Raw genomic sequence first — 27,863 nt, 5'->3', positions numbered from 1 at the left:
AATAAATAATAACACAAGTATAAGACAAAAATCTTGTTCTTCGCAGGCACAAATCTATATTCAGACTATCATGTTCTCTCATGATCGTAAGTCAGCTTAAAATTTTGAGCAAATAATGATAATATTGAAAATGAATGTTAAATGCTAAATACTTGTCACTTAATGTAAATTGTCACTTACATGTATTGTACTGAAACGTTCATCGAGAGATCTTAAGGCTTATGTAATTCAAAAAATGCTTACTATATTTTGTTTGTTTTACAAATGCTAATTATTAGTTTTTCCTTTACTTCTAGAACATTGCAGTATACACATATTTCAATTACTAGTTCCACACAAAATAAGTAAATTGAGCTTCTTCGATTCATTACATTAGATTCTATTTGAGATACGTTTCACAAAATATTGGCAAAAATGCGTTGAGTTATGAGAAATCAGTCATATAACATTAATGATTAAAAACACGCAAAAAATTAAAATCAATATTTCATTATGGCACAATAAAATTTCTGTGTGTTAATTAAGCTTACACTTAGGAATATAATATGTATTTAGCATTTAACCTCTGCAGAAGTTATGATCAACATAATAATAAATCAAAATAATATCAGGAGTAAAAACAAAAATCAACACGCTATATAAACAAAGCTTTTTTGAGAGTTATCGAAATGAATAAAAAAGTAAGATTAACAAATATAACAAGTAAAATATATATCAATGGAAAAATAAATATATATTTATAGTAAAAACTGAACCTCTGAATTTTGAAGAATACATTTTGTATTAGAAAATGGACGTGAAAAAAACAGTAGCAGTATTCGATTTATCTGATGAAAATCCAACTGTTATATGATCATTAATTGAAAAAACTGCATAGAATAAAACGATAACTGATAACTTAATTATAAGCACTTTATGTTGAGAAACATAATAATTACTCACGATAACTCTCAATAAAATGGTAAGTGAAATATCACAAAATGGAAACAAAACACTCAAGTACGAATAGCTTAAATGCAGGCCCCAGTAGCCACAAAAGCAGTAATTTGTGACAAGTTTGAATTTAAGTAATAATAAAGAAGTTCTGATTTGTCTCATGATTTCAAAAGACAGAAAAATATTAAATTTTGAATGAAATTAAAGACCGCTTGCGCGCGAATAGAATTAAAAATATTAATAATCTGTTCAATTAAGCGTCTCGATATAAAGTAATAGTTAAAATTTAATGCATTATTATTAAATCCTTAAATTTATTGGAAATATTATAATTATAAAAAAGCATACATACTGGACCGTTATGCTTATACTCATATTCAGTTCTTAATGGCAGCTTGAAAATATATTTCAATAATAAATTATAATATATAATTAGTACAGTTATTATAGTAAGTTCACCTCGGAATTCGGGATACCCAGCTGTAAGTCTGTAAATACTTATATTTCGCACTCTAAAAGTTGTCTCAAAACCTACATATGTTGCGTACACCCTACCATATGTAGGTTTTGATACAACTTTTAGGGTGCAAAATACAAGTATTTACAGATTTACAACTGGGTATCACAAATTCCGAGATTCTTACCTAATTTAAGTTTCAATGACTGAACTAAATAGCAAGTATTATTTTGACGTAATTACTATAAATTGCGATAAATGGTTTTTGTTTATCGTTGCACATATAAGATGGATATTATATATTATAATTTTTATTGTGTTTGATATTATTTATATTGGTTACCGAGGCCTGCGGAAAATTAGCATGGAGTAATGATTATGCATATTCCATTAAAGGTTTTTATGAGTATTAGACTGTAGTTTCCAGTACCTCGCGATGGAGTGTCCAAGGTGCCGATGACGCTCCTGGTAAAGATGCAGGATCAGATAGAGTGGGCGAAGGAGTCGCCGTATCCAGGCTGGAGGGCGAGTCCATTTGCATGGAATTCAAGGTGTGCAGTTTAAGGTGAGACGATGCATCCGAACTGCCACGGCGGCGCATCGATTCCTCGCTGGAGGACGATTTTAAAGGGTCCGTTTTGTTTTCTTCGCCCCTAAAAACAAAATTATAATGTATTGCGTTTTTAGTACAGTATTATTTCTAATTATTAAATCAAAATATCTAAGACTAATGCATAAATTCTAACAATCAGAAAGTGGTTGCAAATTTAAATGTACAAATATTTCAAATATCACTATTTCAAAATATATAATTTCAAAAAAATGTTCTTGTGTGAGAAAAATGTGCTCTCGAATGATGCTAATTAAAAAATAGTCCAAAGAACTGCAGAAAATAAAAATGAAAGATTTACACTTTTTCATGCAGTAACAAACATTTTTTACATTGTTTCTTAGTTCCGACACAAAGTGGGTTTGAAAGAAAGGCCCACTTTGACATAGTTTCAATGGTATCTCGGCCAAATAATGAACTAGGGACCAATTATGTATGAACGCCATAGACTGCTAGTCGAGCGCAAAATAAGTGCTCAAACATAGAAGGGACTGTGAAGTCACATGTTGAACGAACATTGCCGGCGACAACCGCGGGTCTCCCAGTTTGATTGATTAAATGCCATACGCCATATATTTTATTTTAATAATATAATGGTAATTGTGAGGACTGATAATTTTGTAAGAAATGATATTAATAATATTTATCCTAATAGTTAATTTAATTCAAATATTATCTGTGATAGTTTTATTTCAATAATATAATAGCAATTGTGATGACTGATAATTTTGTAAGAAATTATATTAATAATATTTTCCCTGCGAAATAAACGTACATAAAATCGAATCCACCTGTTAAAATCGGTTTATATATTATAAGGTCTATGTTAGGCACGTAACAAATGACATATGATATTTAATCAATCGGGAGAGTTCCGCGATTATCGGTAACGTTCGCTCAGCAAGTGACGTCACAGTCCCTTTCTATGTTTGAGCACTACATAGAACAAAAAACATATGAGGACTAGCAGTTCAGGTAGTGTAATGTCTATGATGAACGCCCATACCCTTTATTCATATGTGTGATAAACCAAAAATGCTCATCTCACACATTCAAAAAAAAAGCTTACTAGCTTGTAGTTCAACCAAAATTAATAAAATGTAACATTAGTATCAATAAAAAAATTGCTAAACAAAATAACAAAATAATAGTCTAACAAATCAATTGACAAAATGAGCATTCAAAATTGGTAAAGATTGTTAACACGTTCGCGGACTTGAATGCTATAGCATTCATTTTCATTGTGATGCAGAGTGAAATGAATGCTTTAGCATTCATCATATATAACAATTAAAATAATCTGGCTACCAATATAATGATAATATAATACAATGAGAATATATTATATTCTCATATTGTCTAAGCTGACTATCATGATAAATGGTGTTTAATCAAATTTTGAATACCACAACCAAATTAAAAATATAATTACTGTAAATTTTTGTACCTTACTGAAACTTTTACTGTCCGCAAACGTGTTAAAAAATATACTAACTTTATTTTAATGGAAATGTATTTATCTGGAATCAACCCTTCCTTGCCTCCGACAGCTCCTCTCCACCAGTCGTTGCTCACTTGTGAAAATAATGTGACATGCTGTCCTCGCCGTAAGGACAGCTCTCTATCCGAACGAGCTATAAAATCGAACTGTGCTGTAGCTTCTAATGAATCGCATTCTGTAAAGGTAAAATAAGAATTATTTGTTATATTTCATTCCATTATTCTATTATAAGTTTTTAGATTTACCATCTTCAGAAGGAAATACTTCTGAATCCATATCTTCTTGAATATGATCAATAGGCGAATCACCAACATCCCTACAAAAATACATAATATTAAATGATTTCACTATTATATGCCTAATCAAATAAATGTTATATCATTAGTTTTTGTTGCTCAGCAGAAAATTATGTTTTGATATACCATCTAAATACCAAATGCGGAAGGCTATCGTTTTTTTGTAAGTATGATGTATGAATAAACATCTCAAAATAAAAATTACTCACTGATCATCTGGTTCCTTTGATATATATTTCTCGTATAAAATGCCGCCATCTTTGGGAAATAGATCTTCATAGAAGACAATAATATTCTTAATGAGTTCATTAACTAAATTCTGGAATTGAACTAAATCTCTATCATCTGGTACCGGAACTAATGTCGGTCCAAAACAAATAGCTAAATTGTATGGGTCCATCATGTTTTCATCACAGTATTCCGAAAGACTAAAAATTAGTTACAAAATCATTGGTCATATTTAATCTAAAAATTAATTAAATAATTTTAAAATTGTAAAAAAAAACTCACTGATTTAAAAATGCAAATAAGTAACGCATAACAATCACAACTGGCCTTGGAAGATTTGCAATGAAATCTTTCATTTTTATCACAAAGTCGTGTTTGCTTTCTAATTCTGAAAATAGCATATATAATTAATACAATTATTATTCATTGATCAATACCACATTAAAATGTCCATACCATGCAAATTTAACAAAAAAGGTAAAATTCACATAGGATATAAATAAAAAGTAAATTTAACAAAATTCACAATGAGGTCTGGAAACAAATGTATATTATAAATTAAAATATTATTAAAACAGTATCACACTTAAACATCTAACATTTAACACAATGTGTAACAATAAGTTTTATAAAATCAGTGTATATTTCGTTCAATTGACTCTCAATATTGTCACCAAAAAGTAGTGAACAATCGAGATATTATGATGCAAAAATAAAAATAAAATACACCTTGCAATGAAAACTGAAAACGTGCCACAAAATATGTAATAATATCAAATCGCGCGTAATAAAAAGACACAATTCGCACGCAAGTATAGTGAGAACTTCATGCTCTACTACGTACAACGTTCGAGCAATATTAAAATGAATACATGTAATTTTACCATTCTTAATAAATTTGAATGATACTAAACCGTTTAACTCACGGGCCAGTTCCATCAAATGATCAAAGTAAATGATAGGGAAGAGCGGTTCTCGCAATTCCCTTAAATACAACTTTAAAACGCCGGCCACGCTGTTGATGTCGCTGGCGTCAGTCATATCAGCCAATGGATCTTCACCGCGCTCAAAGTTTTCTCGAAAATTGTTAATTTCTACCTGCGATCCAGAAACACGAAAAATACCCTGGTGATGCAGACCTACAAGAACAGAAAATATACAATTCATTATATTAACAAGATAAATAAGCATAAAAAGTAACAGGGGGTGCACGGCATTGTGCCTTAAGAAAAATTTCTGGAACTCTCAATAAGGTAATTTAAATTTTTTAACAGCTGTAAAATTTTGAAAAATAGATTTGTTGAGAATTCTGAACTTTTTTTGAAAGTTTAGATAATTTTAAAATATCGAAGCGAGTTGCAATCTAACGTTAAACATTATAAATCTAGGTATAAAAACCCATAGAAATGTAAACAAAAATTGTACTTATTATTAAAATTTATATAAAATAATTTGATGTGCATGTATCTAATGATAATTTTTGACTGCCAAATGGCATTTATTTTAACTTTTTTCATTAGATCTTCGAAATCGCTAGACCTGTCTTCTCAAAAATGTAATCAATTCTTCACTCCATCAATACAAGTGAAATGTTTTTTGAATCGGAATCGGAAATCGGACGCTCCGTTCTCTCAAAAACTGAATTACATTTTTTGCACTTCTTGTTGCATATTTTCGAAACGAAGAGAAAGAGATGGGTAACTCACTCCGGAGTTTTTAATCCGATACAACTTCTCCCTCGGAGTAAATCCGGAGATTTTGTCATATCCGACTACACCTTTCCCATAAATGACATTTTTCAATGGTATACAACCAGCAAAACAATATTTAGTATTATATTATCACTTTTACACAATTATAATTTAATAATTGTGCAAAAGTAATAGTATGCTAATCGAACTACCTGATATACAATTAATTCTTTAAAAGGAATTAATCGAAGAATGTAAGGTATTATTATTTCTTGAAAAATATTATACATATGTGAAGATTTGTTCTTATTCCATACATTAAGTTTATGTAAGCATATTGAATTTCACAAAATAGTGATTTCTCATAGTAAAATGAACAAAAATATTAGAACTGTTTGCAAACGATTTCTAAATTCTTAATAAATCCTGAGATATATAAACAAAATGCTATAGACATTTGTGTCGAGTATTAGGTTCCGATGTTGTCGGAGTTGTTAAGTGAATATAACTCCTTTCTGAAGCGGAGTCACATCTTAACCGATCCGGCATCGGATATGATAAGCCTATCTCTAATACATGCATACATACATACAACACACACATATGCATAATTTTTTCCAAGGTATAACAAAATATTCAGAAGATCTTGAAACATAAAGATATAAAATATTTTAATTTTCTGTTTTTTGCTATTGCTGTAACTTACTCTCTACGGGGAATTAATAAACTACAAAATTATATTCAAATTTTAGATTAATTTTCACGTTAGCTTAGTGGAGAAATCTTACCTAAATGCCAGTAACTATTTTCAAAATCATCATACTCACCATACAAATTAATGATCCTAATAGAACTCTTCATAATAAGTGGTATTTCTTGATTCGTAGCTTCGAGATACTCTTCCAGCGATCCTCCAAATAGCTTTGGTTGTCCGGACTGATAACGCCGGCCGATACGCTTGCGTCGAGGCTTACCAGGTCCACCACCGACCGACGTATTAAGAGAAGCCATGGCGTCTTCAGATGCCTCTGATTGCAACGCTTGCCGCAAATATTCATGTTTTGAATCCAGCCTCGCTATCCGAGATGTTCCAAGAAGGTACTCACGGAATTTCTGATAAAACGGTAATGGTTAAAATAATTTAAATGAAAATTTAAATCTAAAAAATGATAATTACAGAAAGGTCCATCAAAGTTTGAAAACAAAACTAGTGGGGCGCATGGCATCGTGCCTTAAGGCAAATTGCCAGAACTTCCCGTACCAAAAATTATTATTTTTTTGAAAACGATTAACATTTTTGAAAAAAATTTAATTAAAAAAAAATATTTTTGAGAAACTACAAATTTGACAAAAAATTACTTTTTTTCGAAAAAAAATTTTGGAAATTCTGAACTTTTCTTCTCGTATCAATCGTACTGCTTTAACTGCATAGAGATGAATGGTCAAAACGCGTAAGAGCCGCATCGCCGTCTAACGGATAAACATTGGTACGGAACCCATAAGAATGTAAACAAAACTTATACTTATTGTTAAAATCTCTATCAAATGTCTGATAATTTGATGTGCATATGTCTAATGATCATTTTTGACCGCCAAATGGCATTTTTTTACTTTTTTCATTAGATCTCCGAAACCGCTAGAACTGCCTTCATGAAAATTTGATCAATTCTTCATCTTGTCAATACAAGTCAAAAGTTTTTTTGAATTATTAAAATCGGACGCTCCGTTCTCTGAGTTACCATTTTTGACACTTTTTGCCCCGTATCTACGGAACGGCTAGACCTGCCTTCGCCAAAAACAAATCAGCACGTCTCCTTATCAATACGAATCAAATGTTTTTTGAATTATTCAAATCGGTTGATTGGTGTTCCCGAAATCTTCGACGAAAATTTGTATCCGCACACACATACATACACGCACACACACACACACATTCATCCATTTTTTCTAAGGTATGCCAAAATATTCAGAAATGCTGAAATGTAAAGATATATAAAAATTTTCATTTTCGATTTTTTTGCGATTACTATAACTTGCCCTACGGGAAGTTAATAATCTATTATCATTTGCTACCAAAAATGTTTTTTTTTAAACCGAAAAAGATTATTTACCACATAACCGCATTAAAATTATTACTAGAATTGGATTCATTAAAATCGATAAGTAATTCAATAGAATTCAGTACAATCAAAATGTAGTATAGTATAGAAGTACTTATCGTAATTGTTATATTTTGCCCATATAGAGTCATAATGAATTTTAAAAAATTGATATTGCTACGTTTGACCGCTAAGCTGCGGTATAGCGCTTTGATATTTCTTGCCTAAGCGCGGTCGCGCTGTTATTATTGTGCGAAGACATTTGATAGACAATAATTTGATAATATACTATTTTTATTTATTTTAATTGTCTTCAACAGTAATTTGCATTAATTTTTTATCTTTATCTACAAAATGTTAAAAGAAGTATGTAAATTATATTATGTATTCTTGCAGAAGATATTAAGTTTTCATTTTTTGATTCTTTCAATAGCCAATTTTTCTGTATTGGTTTTAGATATTATTTGAATTCTGATAGATAATGATCAAACGTTATAAGTCGAATCTTACCGTCAAATAAAAATCTTCGGTTTCTTGTCGATCCGCTCTTGCTTTCATAATAGTTAACTCTGGCGGTTTGGGGTTAGTTGAAGCACCATCTCCGAACATGTCAGAGCATTCATAATCCTAATAAAACATTTACATATAAGTTATATTAAAACATGCATATTAAAAAAACACATCAGAGATAAAATTTTTGCACCTCGTTATAAATTTAAATATTGTAAAACTTACTTTAGCGTTAAGCATTCCTAATAAAGAGGTTTCAGCAGTCTCAAGGGTTTTCCATACTTCTTCAGATTCCATACGTAAATTAGATAATCTTTGGCGTAATTGCTCCAAACGATTATCCATATCTACGCGAAGAGCCTTCTGAAGCTCGACTTCAGATTCCTTAAAAAAGAAAAGCACATTACGATGAATTGAGAGTCATATAATGTTACATTTATTATGTCACTCAATAAGTTCGTAGAATAACACATAGATAATCCATATGATTTGTAGAAAGCAACAACATTAAGAAAATATATGTCACAATTTCATGACAATCCGGCGATAAGTTTACAAGTTACAGAAGTTCAAATGACGCTAACTTTTGAATTTTTTGAAACCATGAATTCAAAGCAATTTCGTGAGTTGATTTATGATTGGTTTTTCATGGATAAAAACACCCTTGATGCCAAAGTATCGCTTGATAAGTGTTATCTGGACTGTGCCAAATCGAGGCAAATCGCGGAAAAGTGGTTTGCTGATTTTAATCGTGGCCATACAGACACTGACAGTGCCGAATGCCTTGGAAGGTCAATTGAGGTGGTTGCACCGAAAAATATCAAAAAAGTCCACCAAAGCGTTTTGAAAAACCCCAAAGCAAAATTGCCTGAAATTCCCGACACCCTAAAGATATCAACAGAACGTGTTGGACATATCGTTCACGAATATTTGAATAAGAAAAAGCTCTGTGCTAAATTTGAGGCGCGCAAAATCACATTTGACCAAAAGCATTACGAGTTGATGTTTCGTAAGAGTACTTGGAGTTGTTTAATCGAAATAAAACTGAGTTTTGCATCAATATATTACCATGGATGTGATCTCGCTTCACCACTACACTCCGGAATCGAATCGAATCGTTAACTCGTTTATCCGGTCATCCAAAATGGTCTAGACACGATGAGGAGAAAAAATGCAAACGATTAGCAATCAAGGTTATGGCGTCAGTTTTTGGGGATTTGCAAAGAATTATCTCCATCAACTATCTTGAGAAATGCCAGACCATCAACAGTGATTATTGAAGAACGTTATTGGAGCATTGGAAGATGTAATTCGGAAAAATAACCCCATTTGAAAAAGAAAAGCGTGCTACTTCATTAGGACAACGCGCCAAGTCACAAATCCGTGAAAACAGTGGCAAAAAAAACATGAATTAGGCTCCGAATTGCTTTACTGTATTCTCTAGATCTGTTCCCCAGCGACCATATCCTGTTCTCAAATCTCAAAAAGATGCTCGCTCTAGAGAAATGTTTGCCAAATGGTGAGATGATAGCCGAATTTTGTGGCATAGTACAAATCATACTACAAAAATGGTTTCGAAAAGTTCAAAGTTCGCTATAATCGGTATATCGTCTTCGAAGAAAACTATATTGAATAGTAAAAAAGAATTTTGCCAAATTAAATATTTGGTTTTTTAGTTATCCTACGGACTTATTGGGTGAAGTGATATATTAGCCTTATACTTCAACACCTATTTTTTTAAATTAAATATTGAAAATCTAGCATTAGACCATGATTTTGATTATCAAATTTTAAAACTCGTTTCATACTTCAGTAATTTCATATCAAAACTTTCTACATAAATTCATGCAGAAAATTAATTATAAGAAGTACTATAAATATTTATTAACTTCCCGTAGGGTAAGTTATAGTAATCGCAAAAAAATCGAAAATGAAAATTTTTATATATCTTTACGTTTTAGAGGTTTCTGAACATTTTGGCATACCTTAGAAAAAATGGATGTATGTGTGTGTGTGTGTGTGCGTGTGTGTATGTATGTGCGGATACAAATTTTCGTCGACGATTTCGGGAACACGGATCAACCGATTTGAATAATTCAAAAAACATTCGATTTGTATTGATAAGGAGACGTGCTGATTAGTTTTTGGCGAAGGCAGGTCTAGCCGTTTCGGAGATACGGGGCAAAAAGTGTCGGAAACGTTAACTCAGTTTTTAAGAGAACGGAGCGTCCGATTTTAATAATTCAAAAAACATTTTACTTGTATTGACAAGATAAAGAATTGATCAAATTTTCATGAAGGCAGGTCTAGCGGTTTCGGAGATCTAACAAAAAAAGTAAAAAAAAAATGCTATTTGGCGGTCAAAAATGATCATTAGACATATGCACATCAAATTTTCAGATATTTTATAGAGATTTTAACAATAAGTATAAATTTTGTTTATTTTCCTATGGGTTCCGTATCAATGTTTACCCGTTAGACAGCGACGCCGCGCTTAAACGCTTTATATTTTGTCTCTATGCAATTAAAGCAGTGCGATTGCTTTGAAAAACAAGTTCAGATCTTCCAAAATATGTCAAAATAAAGAAAACATTTTTTTTCAAAAAAAAAAAAAATTAAAAAAAATTTTTTTTTTTAAAAATTTTTAAAAAATTTTTTTTTTTTTCAAAAAAAAGTAATTTTTTGTCCATTTTATAGTTTCTCAAAAATCTTATTTTTTCGAAGTAAATTTTTTTCAAAAATGTTAATCGTTTTTAAAAATAATAATATTTGGTACGGGAAGTTCCAGCAATTTGCCTTAAGGCACGATGCCCTAATTGCCTTAAGACAGAATTCCACTTACAGCTAGTTTTAATTTATTACCTGTGCAGGTGAATTGGCGATATCATCCGCACGTTGCCCTTGAAATTCAAGCTTTTTGGGTATCATGAAAGCTTGATGATTCGCCTCCAAGAAGCGCTGTTTGTCGGCACGCGAATCCAAGGCCTGAACTTGCTGAGCCAGTTGTTCGGCTCCGGTCTGCACTGCCCTGCCTCGACCGTTCTCGGCAGAAACGTGCATGAGAAGCGCTCGGGACACACAGCTATGGAAGCCGATATCCATGCACTGCAAATTGAACATAGAATGAGTGTTATATTGATATCAAATGCTTTTAGTAACACTTTGATAACCGGTTTGATAATTCTCTTCTGTTCTTATGGCCGAATGCTGCTGACCAAATCACTAAAATAAACTCGTAATGCACTTTTTTTCGCAACACTGCTGTTTTCTCTGTTGGAGAGCAGACTATGCTAGTCTGGTATAACACAAGATTTTTCTCTCGCTTATAAGATCCGCTAAATCTTTTGGTGTAAAAATCAAGAAATATCAATAGCCGGTCAACAAAGTGTTAAGATTTTTACGCCGTAATGGTTTTTGATAAAACAAAATTCACGAATACAAAAATGGGCAAAAGTATTATACTTAACAAAATTCTTCAAAACTTCAAAACTGTTTTATTATAGAAAGTAAAACATTTATTTAATTATTTCCATTTAATTAATATCTATCAAATACAGTAGAAACTCGTTTATCGGGCCCTGAGTTATACGGATTCGCAATTATCCGTCGAATTTATGCAAGCAATCAAATGACAATTACAAAATATTTCAAACCAAATTAAACTTATTACCTACTTATTTCATGATTACCATATACAGTAATACCCCTAACGTGAACGCTGTTTCGTTTAGCGCTCTTTTATTCCAACCCAGGGTTTCGAACATTTATTGACATTATTGTAAGTAGGTATTAATTTACATATTTAATACTATATTATAGTGTCAATTAGTTTGATCTTTAGTTTTCACTATGGGTGATAATAAAAAGCAACCAGAAAAAGCATTTCACTCAAAACTAACATGGAACTGATTAGAAGATTAGATTCTGGTAAACATCAAACTCTGATTAGTGCTTCATTGAATTTGGTAACTTCAATAATAAGGACCATCATACTGTCATCGGCAACTACAACTACGTCAAGCTCGCACGCAACTAGAATTACCCGTTCTAGAAATAATATCATAAAGGAAATAAAAAAACAACTGTCTATATGGACTGACGATGAAATTTATCGCAAAATGCCATTAAGCCAATATTCCCCTAACCTCGTTTAGTGCTGTTTCGCATTACGCTTTACCTTGATGGAACGTATCCCCCGCGTTAAGCGGGCTATTACTATACATATTGTAAATGTATATTGTTCGTACATACGTACCTAAATATTTTATTTCATGATTAATACTGCACATTAGTATTATGTATGCAATGTAATCTAAAAAATTGTGTATGCCCATACATAAGTAAGTGTTAATTTCTCAATAAACATTCATTTTCGTTAATATATATGTACATATTGGTTATTTTCAATAAACACAATACATTATTCTTCATATATTTGATTATCCGAATGCCTATCGACAACAATTAGTCCGGTTAATCGAGTTTCTACTGTATTTGGCAATTATAGTATATTATTGTTAGTAAATTATTTCTCTCGAACATTTATGAACCGATTCTGTCGCACAACAGACCAATGTTCTGGCAAGACCATGTTACGGTTCAACTTGCATACATTATGCTACTGAATTATACAGAATACTGTCAAAATGTCATGTATTTGCTGTGCATTCAGGCGTTTTACACTGCAACATCACTTGTATGTTATGAAGCTGGATCAGAAAGACCCTGTTATCCAATTGTAAGATCGTTTTTTTTTTGACATTTGTGCGGTTTCTAGATTAGGTTTTCTATCCGACAACCTGAGAAAAACGCCTGACGGCACAGCAACCACGTGGCTTTTGACAATATTTAGAAGGATTTAGTATGGAAAGTTCTACATAACATAGCCTTCATATAGAACATTGGTATGTTGCACGGCAGAATCGGTCCATTAATTCGTCGATATCAAAAAAAATTTTGGGGCGTTATTTATTAACCAGTTAATCGTGTTGCTCACATCGAGCAGAGCGCACAGATTTGTGTCGTCCGATTCGAGTCCATAACGAATATATTCGTCGATTACACATTAAGTTGTGCTGTTAAGACATCAGATGAAAAAGATGCGTTTATTTTACAAAATTAAGAAATTTTACTTCTTTGTTAACATAAGCATATATTACATAAGTATTAAATAAAGACGGATTAAATTCTATGAATTATTGTACTTGTAAATGTAAGAAAGTAAGAATAGTTATGGATGAAAAGTATGAACTATTTTCAAAATAAATAGTTGTTCAAAAATAAACTGTTATTCAAAAAGCTAAATCTTAATACTTGTTGTGTAAATTAATTATTTCCTAATATCGAGAAGTTCATGCAACTTATGGTAAAATGTCACTTACAACTACTTATTTTATACTGTTCATTAGCTTCAAAATATTCTAAACAACTTGATACTTCAGAATATACTTTGCTTTTATAAATATCAAATGGTTATTGTTTTACACGCATGACGAATATACTCGTTAAAAGCCAAAATTCTGCCACTACCCCATGACGATTATATTCATCAATCACTGTTAACTAGTTAAGATGGACTTCAAGTTAGATGGCTATGGTATTAAACAAGAAAATATACTTACATCTATAAGATCAGAGAGATCATCCACAAAATATTTATGGATTGTTGTATTAGAAGCTTCGAGGCAAAGCAGATACTCATTCCGCGCTTTCAATGCTTTCAATCGAGCATCGGCGTACTTGCTTTTGCGCTGAAATTAGAGTGAGATAATTGTATTAACATTTAATTAATATCAAAAGTTTTTTTTAATTACCATTAAGAAAACTTACATACGCACTATATGCTCAAAATGAAACTGAGCGGAAAAACGCCATAACAATCAATTAACTTTTATGATTGTTTACAACAGATCAAACGAAGTAAAAATCAGTAAGAAACGTTAATGTAGTCTTTGCTGCATTACGAAATAACAAACTGTACAACTTGAGAACTCATAATTAAACAATTCGGTTGATTGAAATATTACATTTACAGCTCAATCGACGCAGATCATTTTATGAGCAGACACAATATAAACAAGTAATAAATTGAAAACAGTCATAAGTGAAATAAATTTTAAACAAATCCAATTCATGATGTCATCGTCATAAGAATTTCAACAGGATAATTATAATGTAAATGTTTTGCTCCAATAGAGGTCGGCTGTATTTGATTATAACTTATGCGGTCAAAAATATAATAAATACAGCGACATGAGAGAACAATATCCATTTTTTATGAAATCATGGAACTAAATGCGTCAGCTTAAGTGAAGGAGATAGATTTTTATGGATTTGATTTCAAAGCTTCTTTATCAAATCCGGATATTTATTTTTATATAATTAAATAAATATATTTTAAAGAAATATTTAAACAAAAATTGCAAAGAATTGTAAACAAACATTTGCAGTGTAGTAATTGACATTGTCTAAATTAATTGAAATCGTGGAAACACTAAAACTTCCATCCCGATTTCAATATATAACAACACAACATAAACATTTAAACAAAGCTCATGAATAAAATATAACATATAACAAAACAAATTTTTAAACAAAGTTAACGAGAAATCTTTGTCAATTTTTTTTCTTGTGTTGAATTTTCTTTTTCCTTTCTCTTGCGTATTTTGTTTTAGTGAAATTATTTTTTTTATCTGTTTATTATTAACCCAAAAAAGACAAAAAATACATATCAAAACCGCACCCCAAAATTTGCCAAAACCGTACCCAACGCACACTTTTGAAAATAAATCATCATTATGACTGAGCTTAATCATGCAAGCAAAAACTAATTGCTGGTAAAAGGTAAATGATTATCAATGTTCAACTTATAGCAAAATAACAAACAAAGTCATTCATCTGTATACAATTAACAGTTAGGATTAGAAGAATTCGAACAAAAAACTTTTCTTGACTCTTTAAAAGCAAGGCGGTCTACAGATCGTGTTAATGTAGGGTGACTCAATGCAATAATGGAAACTTGTTCAAACAATCATACTTCATCTTTTTCCTTCGAACTATATCTCACAATCAGCATAGTTTAGCTGTTATGACGACTGTAATTACCGTATCCAACCCCTCTTTCTCCCTGGATATTTGAAATTCTTAATTTTCCATTTTACAGTATTCATTACAAAAGTGATACGTAATTATCAAGTGATCTTTCCAAGATAAACTATGAAGATTTCGGTGATGTAGTGTATATTGCTCCGCAGATGTCGCTGCAATGATCACGTCTACATGCGGCATTTCACAGTCTGATTTACATCCCGCCGGTTTCCATTAAACATAATTAATAATTAAAAGCGATTCTCTTGTCATTCAGAGCCTAATCAAAACTGCAAGTGATGACTCACTTGGCCCAATTCTCCCGTTTTGATGGACGTCGATACGATACACACTAATCGGATCATAACTACAAGCCGGTTCTCTTATGTGCAATTATAAACATGAAGATTTTTATGAAAAGTACCTAACGCCGTAATATTTTGTTGAAAAATGGTAATTTCCTAAGTTATTAACTTCGCGTAGGGCAAATTATAGTAATCGCAAAAAATCAAAAATGGAAAATTTTATATATCTTTACGTTTCAGAGGTTTTCTGAACATTTTGGCATACCTTTTAAAAAATGGTTGTATGTGTGTGTGTGCAGATACAAAATTTCGTCGACGATTTCGGGAACACGGTTCAACCGATTTCAATTATTGAAATTATTGAAAATTTAAAAAATAATTTCATGTATTACAAAATATTGTCATGAGTTTTCATCTAATTAAAATGATATTTTATATTATACATAATTATTATTTATTACAAACTTTTCATTGAAAATGCTTTTTGTATTTAGATTTCGCTTATGCAATGATATAAAATGCGAGGATTTCTTATAAATGCTTGATTTCCCAACAAAAATATTCTATTTGTTGTTATCGATATGCTGAAGTAAAATGAAGAATAGAATGCTTTAAAAATTGTGTTGAAAGTAATAGATAAAACTAAATAAAAAGAAAAAATATGAAGTAGATAATGTCAATCACGAAACAACTCTAGAAACGTACTTGAAATATAAATGATTCTCCAGCGTAATATCGTTGTAGTTTTCAACTACTGATAAGTGATTTCCTGGTTCGAGTCGAGCCAAATGTTAGCGCGATTGCATTTATATGTATAAATAAATATGTATATATATATATATATATATATATATATATATATTTCTGTGTGTATATATAAATACTCAAGTAATTAGAGGCAATAAACTCCAACATACGTATAACGATTTGTTTTATAAATAATTGGAACAAGTATGACAATATGCTATTTAAAACAATGTATATGTAAACCATCACTTTTGATAGTCGATAAGAATTTATTGCGGAATTAGAAATAACAGTAGATATCTGCTTAATATTTGCGGAATGAAAACATACAACTTCTATGTAATAAATTGAAAATACGCTTATTATTATAAATATTTAATATTTATCATCATTTATATAAAATTATGTTTATTCGAAATTCTCATTATATATTGTCAATATTTGAATTATCAAATACGCATTACACGCATTAATTACTCAAGTTCGTATAAATAGATAAATGCATTATGAAATTAGTTTAGAAACTTCGAAATTTATTCGGAATACTAGCATTTTATGGATTTAGTTCATTTGATATTATATAATATAACTCAGTATATATAGTTATATACTGATGATATATATCACCTTCACTCGTTAAGTGTTGTATCATAAAATTTATTTTACACCTTCCTATTAGCTTTACAAACTATAAAAGAATATTTATTAAATTTATATTTTTTATAACTTCTCTATTATTATATGAAAGAAAGTGGAATATTTAATCTATAAAGAAAATGCAATATTCAAAGTAAGATTATTTTATATTTATTTTATTATTGGAATAAATTTATATTCTTATAATTTATGAAACGTGTTTGATATTATATATTTATTTTTTGTTCAATATATTTCAATATACAACAGTTCTTTGATGCTGTTTTCGCACTCGCACATCACCTGGAAGGCGACAACAATCAAACCAATTTTTATTAAAAAAAAAAGAAAATGATAAAAAAATTATGGAGATAATAGCTAGGAAAATTTTGAAAGTAGTTGAAAACATATACATGTAAAAAAATATCTAATACATTATTTATTAAAAGAGATTTCGCATATTTACCGAAACCAGCTACGACCTAGCAGGAATCACGTGTGAAAAGCTAGCGACCAATAACGGTTAAAAACTGACAAAAAGGGATTTTATATAGTGATTTTCGTTTAGCATGGTTTTCCCATATAAGAGTAAATTTTTCGAGATACACAGTTTTTTATGGAACCTATCTTCCGTAAAACGGGGGATAGGTGTATTTAATATGAATACGTAACATAATTATATGAATGAAACATATTACATTTTGAATGTATTATCTCTCCTTTGACGATCAATATTTAAAATGCCTTATATAAGAGTTCGATTACCTTAGAAACTTCTTTTTCAATCAGTCTATACTTCTTGCTCCGTTCGAGCTTCTCCTTGGGCACGGCTTGCTCCAGCTTGGCCTGCTGATTTCGAGCCGCGCGCAGTTTACCTTCCGCGGCTCTACATTCGCCCTGGTAACCGTGGTAAGTTTTCATAGTTGCATGTAACTCCTGCAGCACACGCAATATTTCTTCATGCGTCTCGTAGCCGATTTCGCGACACTAAAAAAATATTTGATAGTAGTTTAGTATGATGATATTCAGCCATAATAATAACATATTTAATTATGCTTCTCTAAATAAATATATACTAGTGCTATAAAATAATAAATAAATAAATAATAACTAGTTTTGCATAGCATCGTGCCTTAAGGCCAATTGCTGGAACTTCCCGTACCAAAAACTAGATATAAACTTTTGATAAAATAGATAGACTTTTGAAAAAAATTGTCATTTTTTTAAAATTTGATTTTTTTATATTTTGGAAATTTTGAACTTCTTTTCAAAGTAATCGTGCTGCGTTAGATGCGTAGAAATAGAAACCCATAGAAATATCTGATAATTTGATAACAGTTTATTCGGTCTTAGAACTCTACGTAAAAGCATCAATTCCAGCGCCTTTTTAACATAACTGCACCTTCTAAATGTGCTGGAATTCACATGTATTGAATCAGTAAAGTTTCATAAACACACAAATTTAAAAGAATACGAAACAATCCAGGATAGTGTGCACCCTTATGCAATCTTACGCAGGAGAACTGGTACTAATAAATTATATAGTATACACTATGAGTAATCAATCAACGAATAAATATTATAATGATCTATTTAAATTAATTAAGGAACATTCTGGTCTATGAATTTTATGCGATGTTTGGAAAACTAAAGAAAAATACAAACAATACTTTACTATATATTTTTTACAAGTTATTAAATAATATTTGAGAATATAATAATTAAATAAAAACTAAAAATAGCCAAACAATTTTAGGTCTAAAAGGTGATGAAGTGAGAGATCTCAAATAATTGGTACCTGACCATATCCATGATTTTATCTCTCCAAATAATCCAGAGAAAAAAAGATATATATTATTAATCTAGAATAACCTTGCTACCGTATGAACCACGTACAAGTTAAAATAATTGTTTTTCACAAATTAGCGACTGTCTGAAGAAAAAAAATTACAACTTTTTCCAATATTCTCGATTTTTTTTTAAAATAGTAAAAATCTGAAGTTGCAAATCATCGTAGTTAATATTAAAGAGAAATCTATAAGAAAGACTCTGTAAAAAATTCAAGTATATCGGTCCAGTAGAATTTGAGAAGTCGTGGTAATGTATTGAAAAACGATAGTTTCGAGAAAAACGCGTTTAAAGTTTCGCGGAAGTAGGAGTAGGGCACAGGAGCGTTACCCTCTTCAAATACCTATATCTCCAAAAATAATTTAAATTTTGAAAAATCCTCTTGTACACATATTCTTGATTGGTTAAAGATTAAAAATATATACAAAAATATTCTAGAACCAAAACCTTAAACGCAGTCATTCATAATTTTATTAACGGGTCATTTTTTATTCATATTAACTTTATTTTTGTGCCAATTCTTTTAAAAAATTGGAGCATACGTCGAAGTCCACATGGCATTAATCGAAGATGAAATTTAAAATAAATTATATAATAAAAAATCAAATTTCCGACATTGTAAAAAAAAGAGTTCGCGTAAGGTTCACACGCTATTGAAGTAAAACTTATTTGCTACTGTACAAGATGGCATTTAAGTAAAAATAAATACATCATATAACGATTGTTTGAATAATGTTTATTAGTAATATGGTAACATCGTGATGCATAATTTATTAGTGTCAACCATCATACACATTCATATAATGATAAATTATAAATTATATATTTATAATAGCATTAAAAATATGTATAATATTCACAAACAATAATGTATTTAAAGTCATACTTCAAATTTGACATGATCGGTTTGTCATTATAATTAGCATTTAGAAATGAATCTTCATTAGAAAAATGAAGTAATTGCTGATTAATAACTTCTATAATATTCGTTCACACAGTGGATTATGTTAAACAACGCCTAAACAAATATTGTTTTCGCAACTTCACTCATCATGCTATAATTGTGTTTGAAGAACTTCATTAATTAAAATTAACACACATTCATTGACTGATATCAACAAGGAAATCGGCATAGATAAATAAACATTTTAAAGTTACATCGTAGTACAAATCTTGATTTAATGAAAAATGCCTGAATCAGATGAATATTTTACTAATCACAATCGACCCGTGTAAAAATAATATCATCGAGAGCGAATGACAAATCTTTGGCACTGGACTCTTATCTTATCAGCCGTAACGGACTTCTGTTGCATTTGTACGAATTTACACCCTAGTCGCGCCTAAAGAAGTTCTACTTCAAAAACTTACGCGTCTGTATATACGCTGCACGTCTTCGGCAACCTGCTGGAGCCTCTGGACAAGATGTGCCGAATAAACCTCTGCTAATGCTGCATGGTCGCGACTTAGAGATCGAGTTTGTTCGACCAGACGCTGCCAACAAGAGTAACTGCTGAACAAAGGCCATTGTTCGCGCCTAGAAGAAATAATGCATGTTATTCAGTAAAAATAATATCAAGTATGACTTAAACCTTAAATCAAAAACGCGTAAAAAAATTTATAATAATACATCTACCGGGTGTGTTTTCAATTTTAATTTTTTATTGGGTTTTGCAGAACAATGGGATCGTATCTATAAGCGTACTCGGACACGAAATAAAAAAGCTGTTATAAACATGATTCATTCCTCCATCCACCCATCAAATCAATGACACCGATTCCCAATTCGTTGTCAGCGATCATGTAAAAAATCGTATTTTAAAAATAAACTCGTTGTGTAAGTACCCAGTAAATTAGAAGTGTTGAGTCGATTTGAAGCTCGCGTTTATTTTATACGGTAATTTAGCTGAAGCATTCGTTAAAGTGTTAATGAGTACTTATTCACCCATCGATCTATTTTATAACTCCAGGTCGTTAATTGATTTATGGGTTACTTGTCGGTTGAAATTTCGCATTAAAGAGTTGTCAATATTTATGTGCAGAAACCATTTTGAATGCATGTTCGTAATTATATGTAAAATTAGAAAAAATCTATAAACTTGTTGCATTTTACAGATATATTGTTACTCATAATACTAACCATTTCATAATTAAATTGTTTTTTATGTCAATGGGTTTTGAATAAAAAAAATATTTCAGACACTCATAGACCTTATATTACTAATATAAGGTCTATGCATATACTTCATAGTAATCTAGATGCAATAATCATTATTGTTCAAACGTATTTTCATATTTCATATTTCATATTATTATATTGGCCATGAAAACAGCAATCTTCATGGCAATGAGCTTTTTACCGGAAAGTTGCTACCCCGTAGAGGGTGTAGCGCAGAGTTGGATCTAACTTATTCCTTTACTTCCAAAACTAAAGTCCGCGTAGTAACATGTATAATAAGTAAGTAATAATCATATAAAATCAATTAACTAATACTTAGTAAAAAACAGTTATTATAATAAGAACTAGCAACAAATACATAAATTATACCAACGAATCAGTGTTTTATGCAGTCCACAGTTACAAAGGTTAAATTATAACTTAACAATCTGAGTTATCGGAGGAAGATCTTTTCATGGGAAATCCTAAAGATATGTATACAATTATAAATAACAACTATTAAACTTTTAACAATCTTACAGAATAAAATTAAAATAATGATGAATGAAGATCTAATAATTAATGTGACTTGCCTGTTACTAGCATTTTTTCCGGAATAGTTGTATAATTTTTGTAATGTTCGATAACGAAATACTAAAATTATAGTACACTATTCGAGAACTATACATTCAAAAATATTAATTTCGAACTTCATCTTATACCAATTAAAGTAAACATATTCCATATTTAAACTCGTAGTTGTGTGTTTGTTCTACACAAAGCTTTTTATACTACTTCCATATACGTTTGTTTTATATTACTTTTGCATAACTTTGCAAAATTTTCGCGAATAATTTAATTTAGAACTCTTACTTTTGTTTTTGTTCTCTATGCCTCAGTTGGAGTGATTTGGCCAATTTATCTAAGCTTTTGCTATAGTCCAGCTCTGCTTCAGCGCGTTTCCTGAAGAAGTCTTGTAACTCTGCGACCAGCCCGACTTGTGCTTCCATGCGGACGTCGAGACATCGTAATTGTTCGTTCAATTGTAGTCGAATATCTGAAAATAATAATAAAATCATAAGTAAATGTAGGGAAAGTGCAACTTATTCATTGCTATATAAAATTTCATCAAAGGTGACAAATATAAACTATTAATTACATGAAATTTAATTAATGACACTTGTTGTAAGATATTTCATATAAAGCATAGGGTAGGACGGGACACAAAGATCCAATTTAACTTTTTGCAATTATACTTTGAAAACCAAAACAACTACATCAAAACAAACAACACATATCCAACAAACAACTATTTAACTATGTTCAGTGAAATTTCCAGCTAATTCATCATTGTACAACTATGTTTTTTTACTATTTTTCAAAAATTTGTTACGTGGTTCTTTCTACTCATAGGTGGGGTAAAATGGGACAGCCAGGACGCAAACAGATCGAATATTTCATTCTGAAGAATTCATTTTACAAAATGATTTCAACAACATTCAATCAATGTAAAATATAATTTTTATGATTTTTCACAAAGATAACACTGTATATAACCTTGATCTGGTATTTCGTCAGAAATATTTATCAGCAGAGTTTGAACTATTTATTCAATTTATCTATTGTAAAATTGCTTTTATTAACTTAATATACTTTTTTATTTACTATTTTTAATTGCTTCACTTTGCCAGAGTGAAGGTTCAATTATTCAATAAAAGATAGATATGCAGTGTTTAATAAATAGTATTTAATTCAAAATATTTTTTTATTACAGTACAAAATAATTAATACAGAGTATTCAATTCAAAGCTTTGAAACAATATGTGTAATGTAATGCTTATATAATGTACTCTATATAATAAATTAAATAAATATTTTTATTCATTATGATATATTCAATATAATATAATCGATGTTATTTATTTCACATCATGTATTCAGTATAAACGAATCACTAGTAAAATATTTTTTTACAGAAAAATATTTAATATTATATCTTCATTGTTATATATGATGACAAATCTAGTGAAGTTTTTTCTCCATTTTACAATCAAATTAAAATTGCATGAATTAAAATTAATTTGTATTATCATTGGTGCAGTATACAACTTCTTGGCTTAAAAAATAATTTATTCTACGGTTTATTTTATTGTGTTTGCAACAAAATGCTCCTATTTTTAAAAACTATAGAGTAAAAATTCTATAAATACATATAATTGAATAATTCATCTCAAAGTAGTTTTAATTTAATTAGTAAGCAATACACCTTCCATGATTAACAAAAGCTATAAATTATTCCAAATGAACTCATTGATCTATTTATATCTGAAGTTTAATGAAAAGCCGTTCATTAAAACCAGATGTGTGAAAGTAAATCGCAAGCGGACGAACAAAGAAACCAATTTATAGCAGAGCTTCAAAAATAAAATGATGCTTAAAAATAGCCAACATTCAATCTAACCTTTTAATAAAAAACCTATTCCAAACTTCAACGTCCATACAAAACGTGTATCATCAAATTTAAATTGAATCGTGAAACCGCTCAATATACACCAGATTGTAATTACAAATCTTTTATTAGCCTCGTGTGATAATTAACACCATGACGTACAAAGGTCTCTTTCAACAATTCTGGTTTTGAAGTATCGCTACTTTAAATGAATGATCTTCAAATAAAAATTTCATAAACAATTTCAAGTGGTTAAAACGTGCCAGACGATCATGTTGCATTTTAATAATATCCTGACGAGTTCCAGAAACTGCGAAACAAGTGAGATTATTGTTTTGTTGATGACCGATTAAAACCGTGCACTTGAAAATGGAATAAAATGAATATTAATATAATATCGTTAGTTAAAATAATGTGAAAAGCCAATGTAACATGCATTGCATGTTGCATGTTTCATATTGTGTGTAACATGTATTCGATTTTTTTGGTGATGAAAAATGCTACTAAAATATTGTTTTAAATTTATGTAACAAACTAAAACGAAATTATGTAGGATACAGCGGAACTTTAAGATCCGCGGGAAATCTCCTTTTTTTGTAAGACAAGGTAAATATATAGTTATTCCAGCTATGCTGATAATTATTTCTGACGAAGTACCTGATCAAGGTTATATACAGGAATTTCTCTGTGAAAATGTACTCATAACATTTATATTATGGTATTGGTCAAATTATATAGCTATTATTTCGTAAAATCCTTTTAAAATTGAAAAATGAGAAATTGGACCTGTTTGCACCCTGGCCATCCCATTTTACCCCGCCTATGGGGTAAAAAGGACCAGGTGGCAATTTTTTTTAAAAAATAGCAAATTAAACACATTTCCACAATAATGAATTAGCTGGGAGTTTTACTGAACCTAGTCAGATATATGTTATTTGTAGCGATATAATTGGTTTGGTTTTCACAATATAATCAAAGTCAAACTGGACCTTTGTGTCCCGTCCAACACTATAACCTATATATTTAAGTATGTCTACAGTAAAAAAATTAGTTATACAATGCTCCAACGGATGTTCTTTGAAAAATTTGCATTAGACTTCTGTGTTTTATAATTGCAAAACAAATTATTATTGTTCGAATCAACTGTAAGTTTATATTATATGATTGTTAACAGATGCTAACAATGAGGTCAGCCTTTACGATGACATTACACAAACATAACTTCGTAACACAATATAATTCATATTATTTATATAATTTATAAATGTTATTAACTGCGGATTCTGTAAATGTTTGATTTGTAATATTATTGCAAATCGTTAAAAATGTAGTTTAATGTATTTTATTTAAATGAATTTTAGTATACAATACTAAATGTTCACTACAATACTAATGTTGGCCAATATGTTAATATGACCAATTCAAAATTTATATGCAATATATACAAAACAATACAAAAGCTAGTTGGTATTGGTATTTTGCCTTGGAGCAAGTTACATGAACTTCCTGAAATGTGTAAATAATCGACTTAATCAATAAAAAATAAATTAAATTATGAGTGATTAAAAGTATTCCGAGTGGATTTATTACACATAATTGAAAACGATCGAACACGTTAAATCTAAATATTTTCTAAAAGCAATTTTTAAAAAATCAATAATTTTTATAATTGAACCAGTTTCCGTAGGACTTTAATGGTTTAGTATGTTCATTAAGACCAAGAACTCTATCGTCATACCAAGTAAATCGTCTAATTTTAATTTTAACAAACGTCAAAAAAACTACTCATTTTATAAAACTTTGATGAACTTTTAAAATTAAACTACTTGTCGTAAAGCCGTAATATTTCAGTAAGTACTATAAGACCATGATATATATCGCCAAAAAAAGTTCCATGAAAATCGCTTAAATTTTTTTTTCAACAGTTAATTACAAGAAAACGGCTCGGTAGATTTTCACCTAAAACTAATCAATATCATTCCCAACTAATATCTTTCCAACAGATTTTGATTTTTTAAAATCGATTCGGTAGTATGAGCTTAAATGTGGACGAAAAGTGTTTTCCACAGTAAAATATCAACTATGTCAGTAATAATTTAAAATAAAGTAACTTGTACGCTGTGAAGGATTAAAAGTTGTTTTCTTCCCTCATGGAAACAGCAAAATTTCTATGTCGATATAGATTCGGCGCAAGTGCAGAGTGCACCCGTACAGTCAAGTAAACTGAACAAATAAATAAACGGCGCCCTTTGGCGACACATAAACAAACACAATGTGAAACAATGCAATGCGGTCAAACAATTTGCGAGTGCAATATATGCTTTAATTGCTTCCGGGGATACTCGTCTAAATTTAGAACTATAGACTGTCCGAGAGGAGGTACACAACACAGTGTTTGATGTCCACAATCAATACACGGTAATGAAGGACCGGCTTTAATTAGTTCAAGTTCATTATCACTTACATATTGAAATTTAGCGTGGTCAACAATGAAATACGGAACAACAACGGCAAATTTATTTATGTTCATATTAATTAAATTTTTATCGACATTTGAGATTCCAGTGGCTTAATAATTAGAGAGCTTAATAGCTCAATTCACTTCCAAATACAAGTTCCATCTTCTAAACCCTGCCGTACCAAAAATTAAATTTTTTAAAACTTTGAATTTAAATTTTTTGTATATTCTGAATTTTTTTTGAAAATTTTGAATTTTCTTAAAAACAATCGCGCTGCGTAGCTGTTTTAAGGACGAACTATCGAAGCGAGTAATTTGTACTTATTATTAAAATCTCTATAAAAATATCTGATAATTTGATGTGCATATGTCTAATGATAATTTTTGACCACCAAATAGCATTTTTTTTTTACTTTCGTCAATCGATTTACTTAGTTAAATTTAGAATTTAATCAGTTCTTCATCTTGTTAAGACAAGTAAAATGTTTTTTAAATTATTTTAAAATCGGACGCTCCGTTCTCTTAAAAACTGAGTTACCGTTTTTGACACTTTTTGCCCTGTATCTTCGGAACGGCTAGACCTGCCTTCGACAAAAACTAATCAGTACGTCTTCTTATCAATATGAATCGAATGTTTTATTAATTCAATCAAATCGGTTGATCGGTGTTCCCGAAATCGTCAACTAAAATTAGTATCCGCACGCACACACACACATTCATTTTTTCTAAGGTATGCCAAAATGTTCAAAAACCTTTAAAACGTAAAAATATATAAAAATGTTCATTTTCGATTTTTTCGTGATTACTATAACTTACCTAGAGAAAGTTAATTATTGTAATACCAATATTTAAATGAATTATTTCTGCTAGTGATGTGTTTCAATAATAAGAGTTCATAACTAGTTAAAATCGGGTGAAAAATAAATAATATTTAATTAAAGTATTGACTGATGTTCCATGCGTTTTTGGATGCAATATCACAACTAATGATAATTTAATATATGAATAATTATAAGAATATAAATAAAAAACAAATTAAGCAAAGTTTCAAGGATAAAATGAATGCAAGATTTTCTTTAGTGTTAAGTTTAGTGTTTAGTTTTTCTTAAATTAATGAATCGTTCTTTCAATGAATATATCAAAAATATATTTGTTATAGAATTAACAGTGCTTTTTGTGTTTGAATTTATTGGATTGATGTCATATGCTGATTAAAATGCAAATGTGCGTAGTTGGTAAAGACAATGGCAGAAGTTTCGCAGACCGACAATGCTACCTAAAGGTCCGAGTTCATTAAACTGTTCATCTGTTGGGTGATTTATGGCAGCGACTAACAAACAGTTATAACAACAAGATTGCTGTTACTAAATCATTCTGGCTGTCCAGGGTTTTGAAATCAATTTGGATTTACCTTTTGACCTCGTCAATAAAATTATAAATAAAAAATAAACGTTAATTAGCCAGAAATTATGCTAAGCTCACGAAAAATTTTAATTATCTATTCCAGATAAAACTTGAAAAATGAAAGCACTTTTTGCAAAAATTTAAGCAAAAATGTATTAACTTAAAATTAAATTAATATTAATGACAAAAATGGCATGGTGTTTTGGTATTTAATAATTCTTATTTATGTAATGATATTATAGCCAGTTTTAATCGTTTTTACTAATCCTTGGTTCATTAACTACCTCTAAGATAATATTTTAATTAAGTAGGAACTATAATAGCACATTTATTAATTAAAAATGCAGCATGTTATAAATCCATTTTGTCCATATAGTACGGGAAAAATGACAAATAGAATAAGGACATACTAAGATGCTAATTTTTAGGAAGTTTTAATAAATC

The 27,863-nt window shown here is 30.1% G+C and overlaps 1 protein-coding gene across 4 annotated transcripts in view; it reads right to left on the bottom strand.

The window, feature by feature from the left end:
• LOC113378816 (SLIT-ROBO Rho GTPase-activating protein 1-like) overlaps positions 1 to 27,863 on the bottom strand; it is a 250,742-nt gene that overhangs the window by 7,963 nt on the left and 214,916 nt on the right. For 3 of the 4 annotated variants that reach the window (XM_026619423.1, XM_026619425.1, XM_026619426.1), the window contains 14 exons: positions 21,982 to 22,165; positions 20,322 to 20,487; positions 17,868 to 18,089; positions 13,950 to 14,078; positions 11,191 to 11,433; positions 8,554 to 8,712; positions 8,329 to 8,445; positions 6,547 to 6,832; positions 4,943 to 5,167; positions 4,311 to 4,416; positions 4,010 to 4,228; positions 3,750 to 3,820; positions 3,499 to 3,679; positions 1,824 to 2,046 (listed from right to left, as the gene is read on the bottom strand). In XM_026619423.1, the coding sequence (XP_026475208.1) occupies positions 1,824 to 2,046; positions 3,499 to 3,679; positions 3,750 to 3,820; positions 4,010 to 4,228; positions 4,311 to 4,416; positions 4,943 to 5,167; positions 6,547 to 6,832; positions 8,329 to 8,445; positions 8,554 to 8,712; positions 11,191 to 11,433; positions 13,950 to 14,078; positions 17,868 to 18,089; positions 20,322 to 20,487; positions 21,982 to 22,165 (2,531 nt within the window). The remainder of the gene's footprint in view (positions 1 to 1,823; positions 2,047 to 3,498; positions 3,680 to 3,749; positions 3,821 to 4,009; positions 4,229 to 4,310; positions 4,417 to 4,942; positions 5,168 to 6,546; positions 6,833 to 8,328; positions 8,446 to 8,553; positions 8,713 to 11,190; positions 11,434 to 13,949; positions 14,079 to 17,867; positions 18,090 to 20,321; positions 20,488 to 21,981; positions 22,166 to 27,863) is intronic. The other variant, XM_026619424.1, reaches the window with a different exon arrangement.

This window comes from Ctenocephalides felis, unplaced genomic scaffold (assembly GCF_003426905.1).
Source record: "Ctenocephalides felis isolate EL2017-DRISC unplaced genomic scaffold, ASM342690v1 CF-g0.4_SCAFFOLD_01886, whole genome shotgun sequence".
NCBI lineage: Eukaryota > Metazoa > Arthropoda > Insecta > Siphonaptera > Pulicidae > Ctenocephalides > Ctenocephalides felis.
This window is presented reverse-complemented; position numbering and strand designations above follow the sequence as displayed.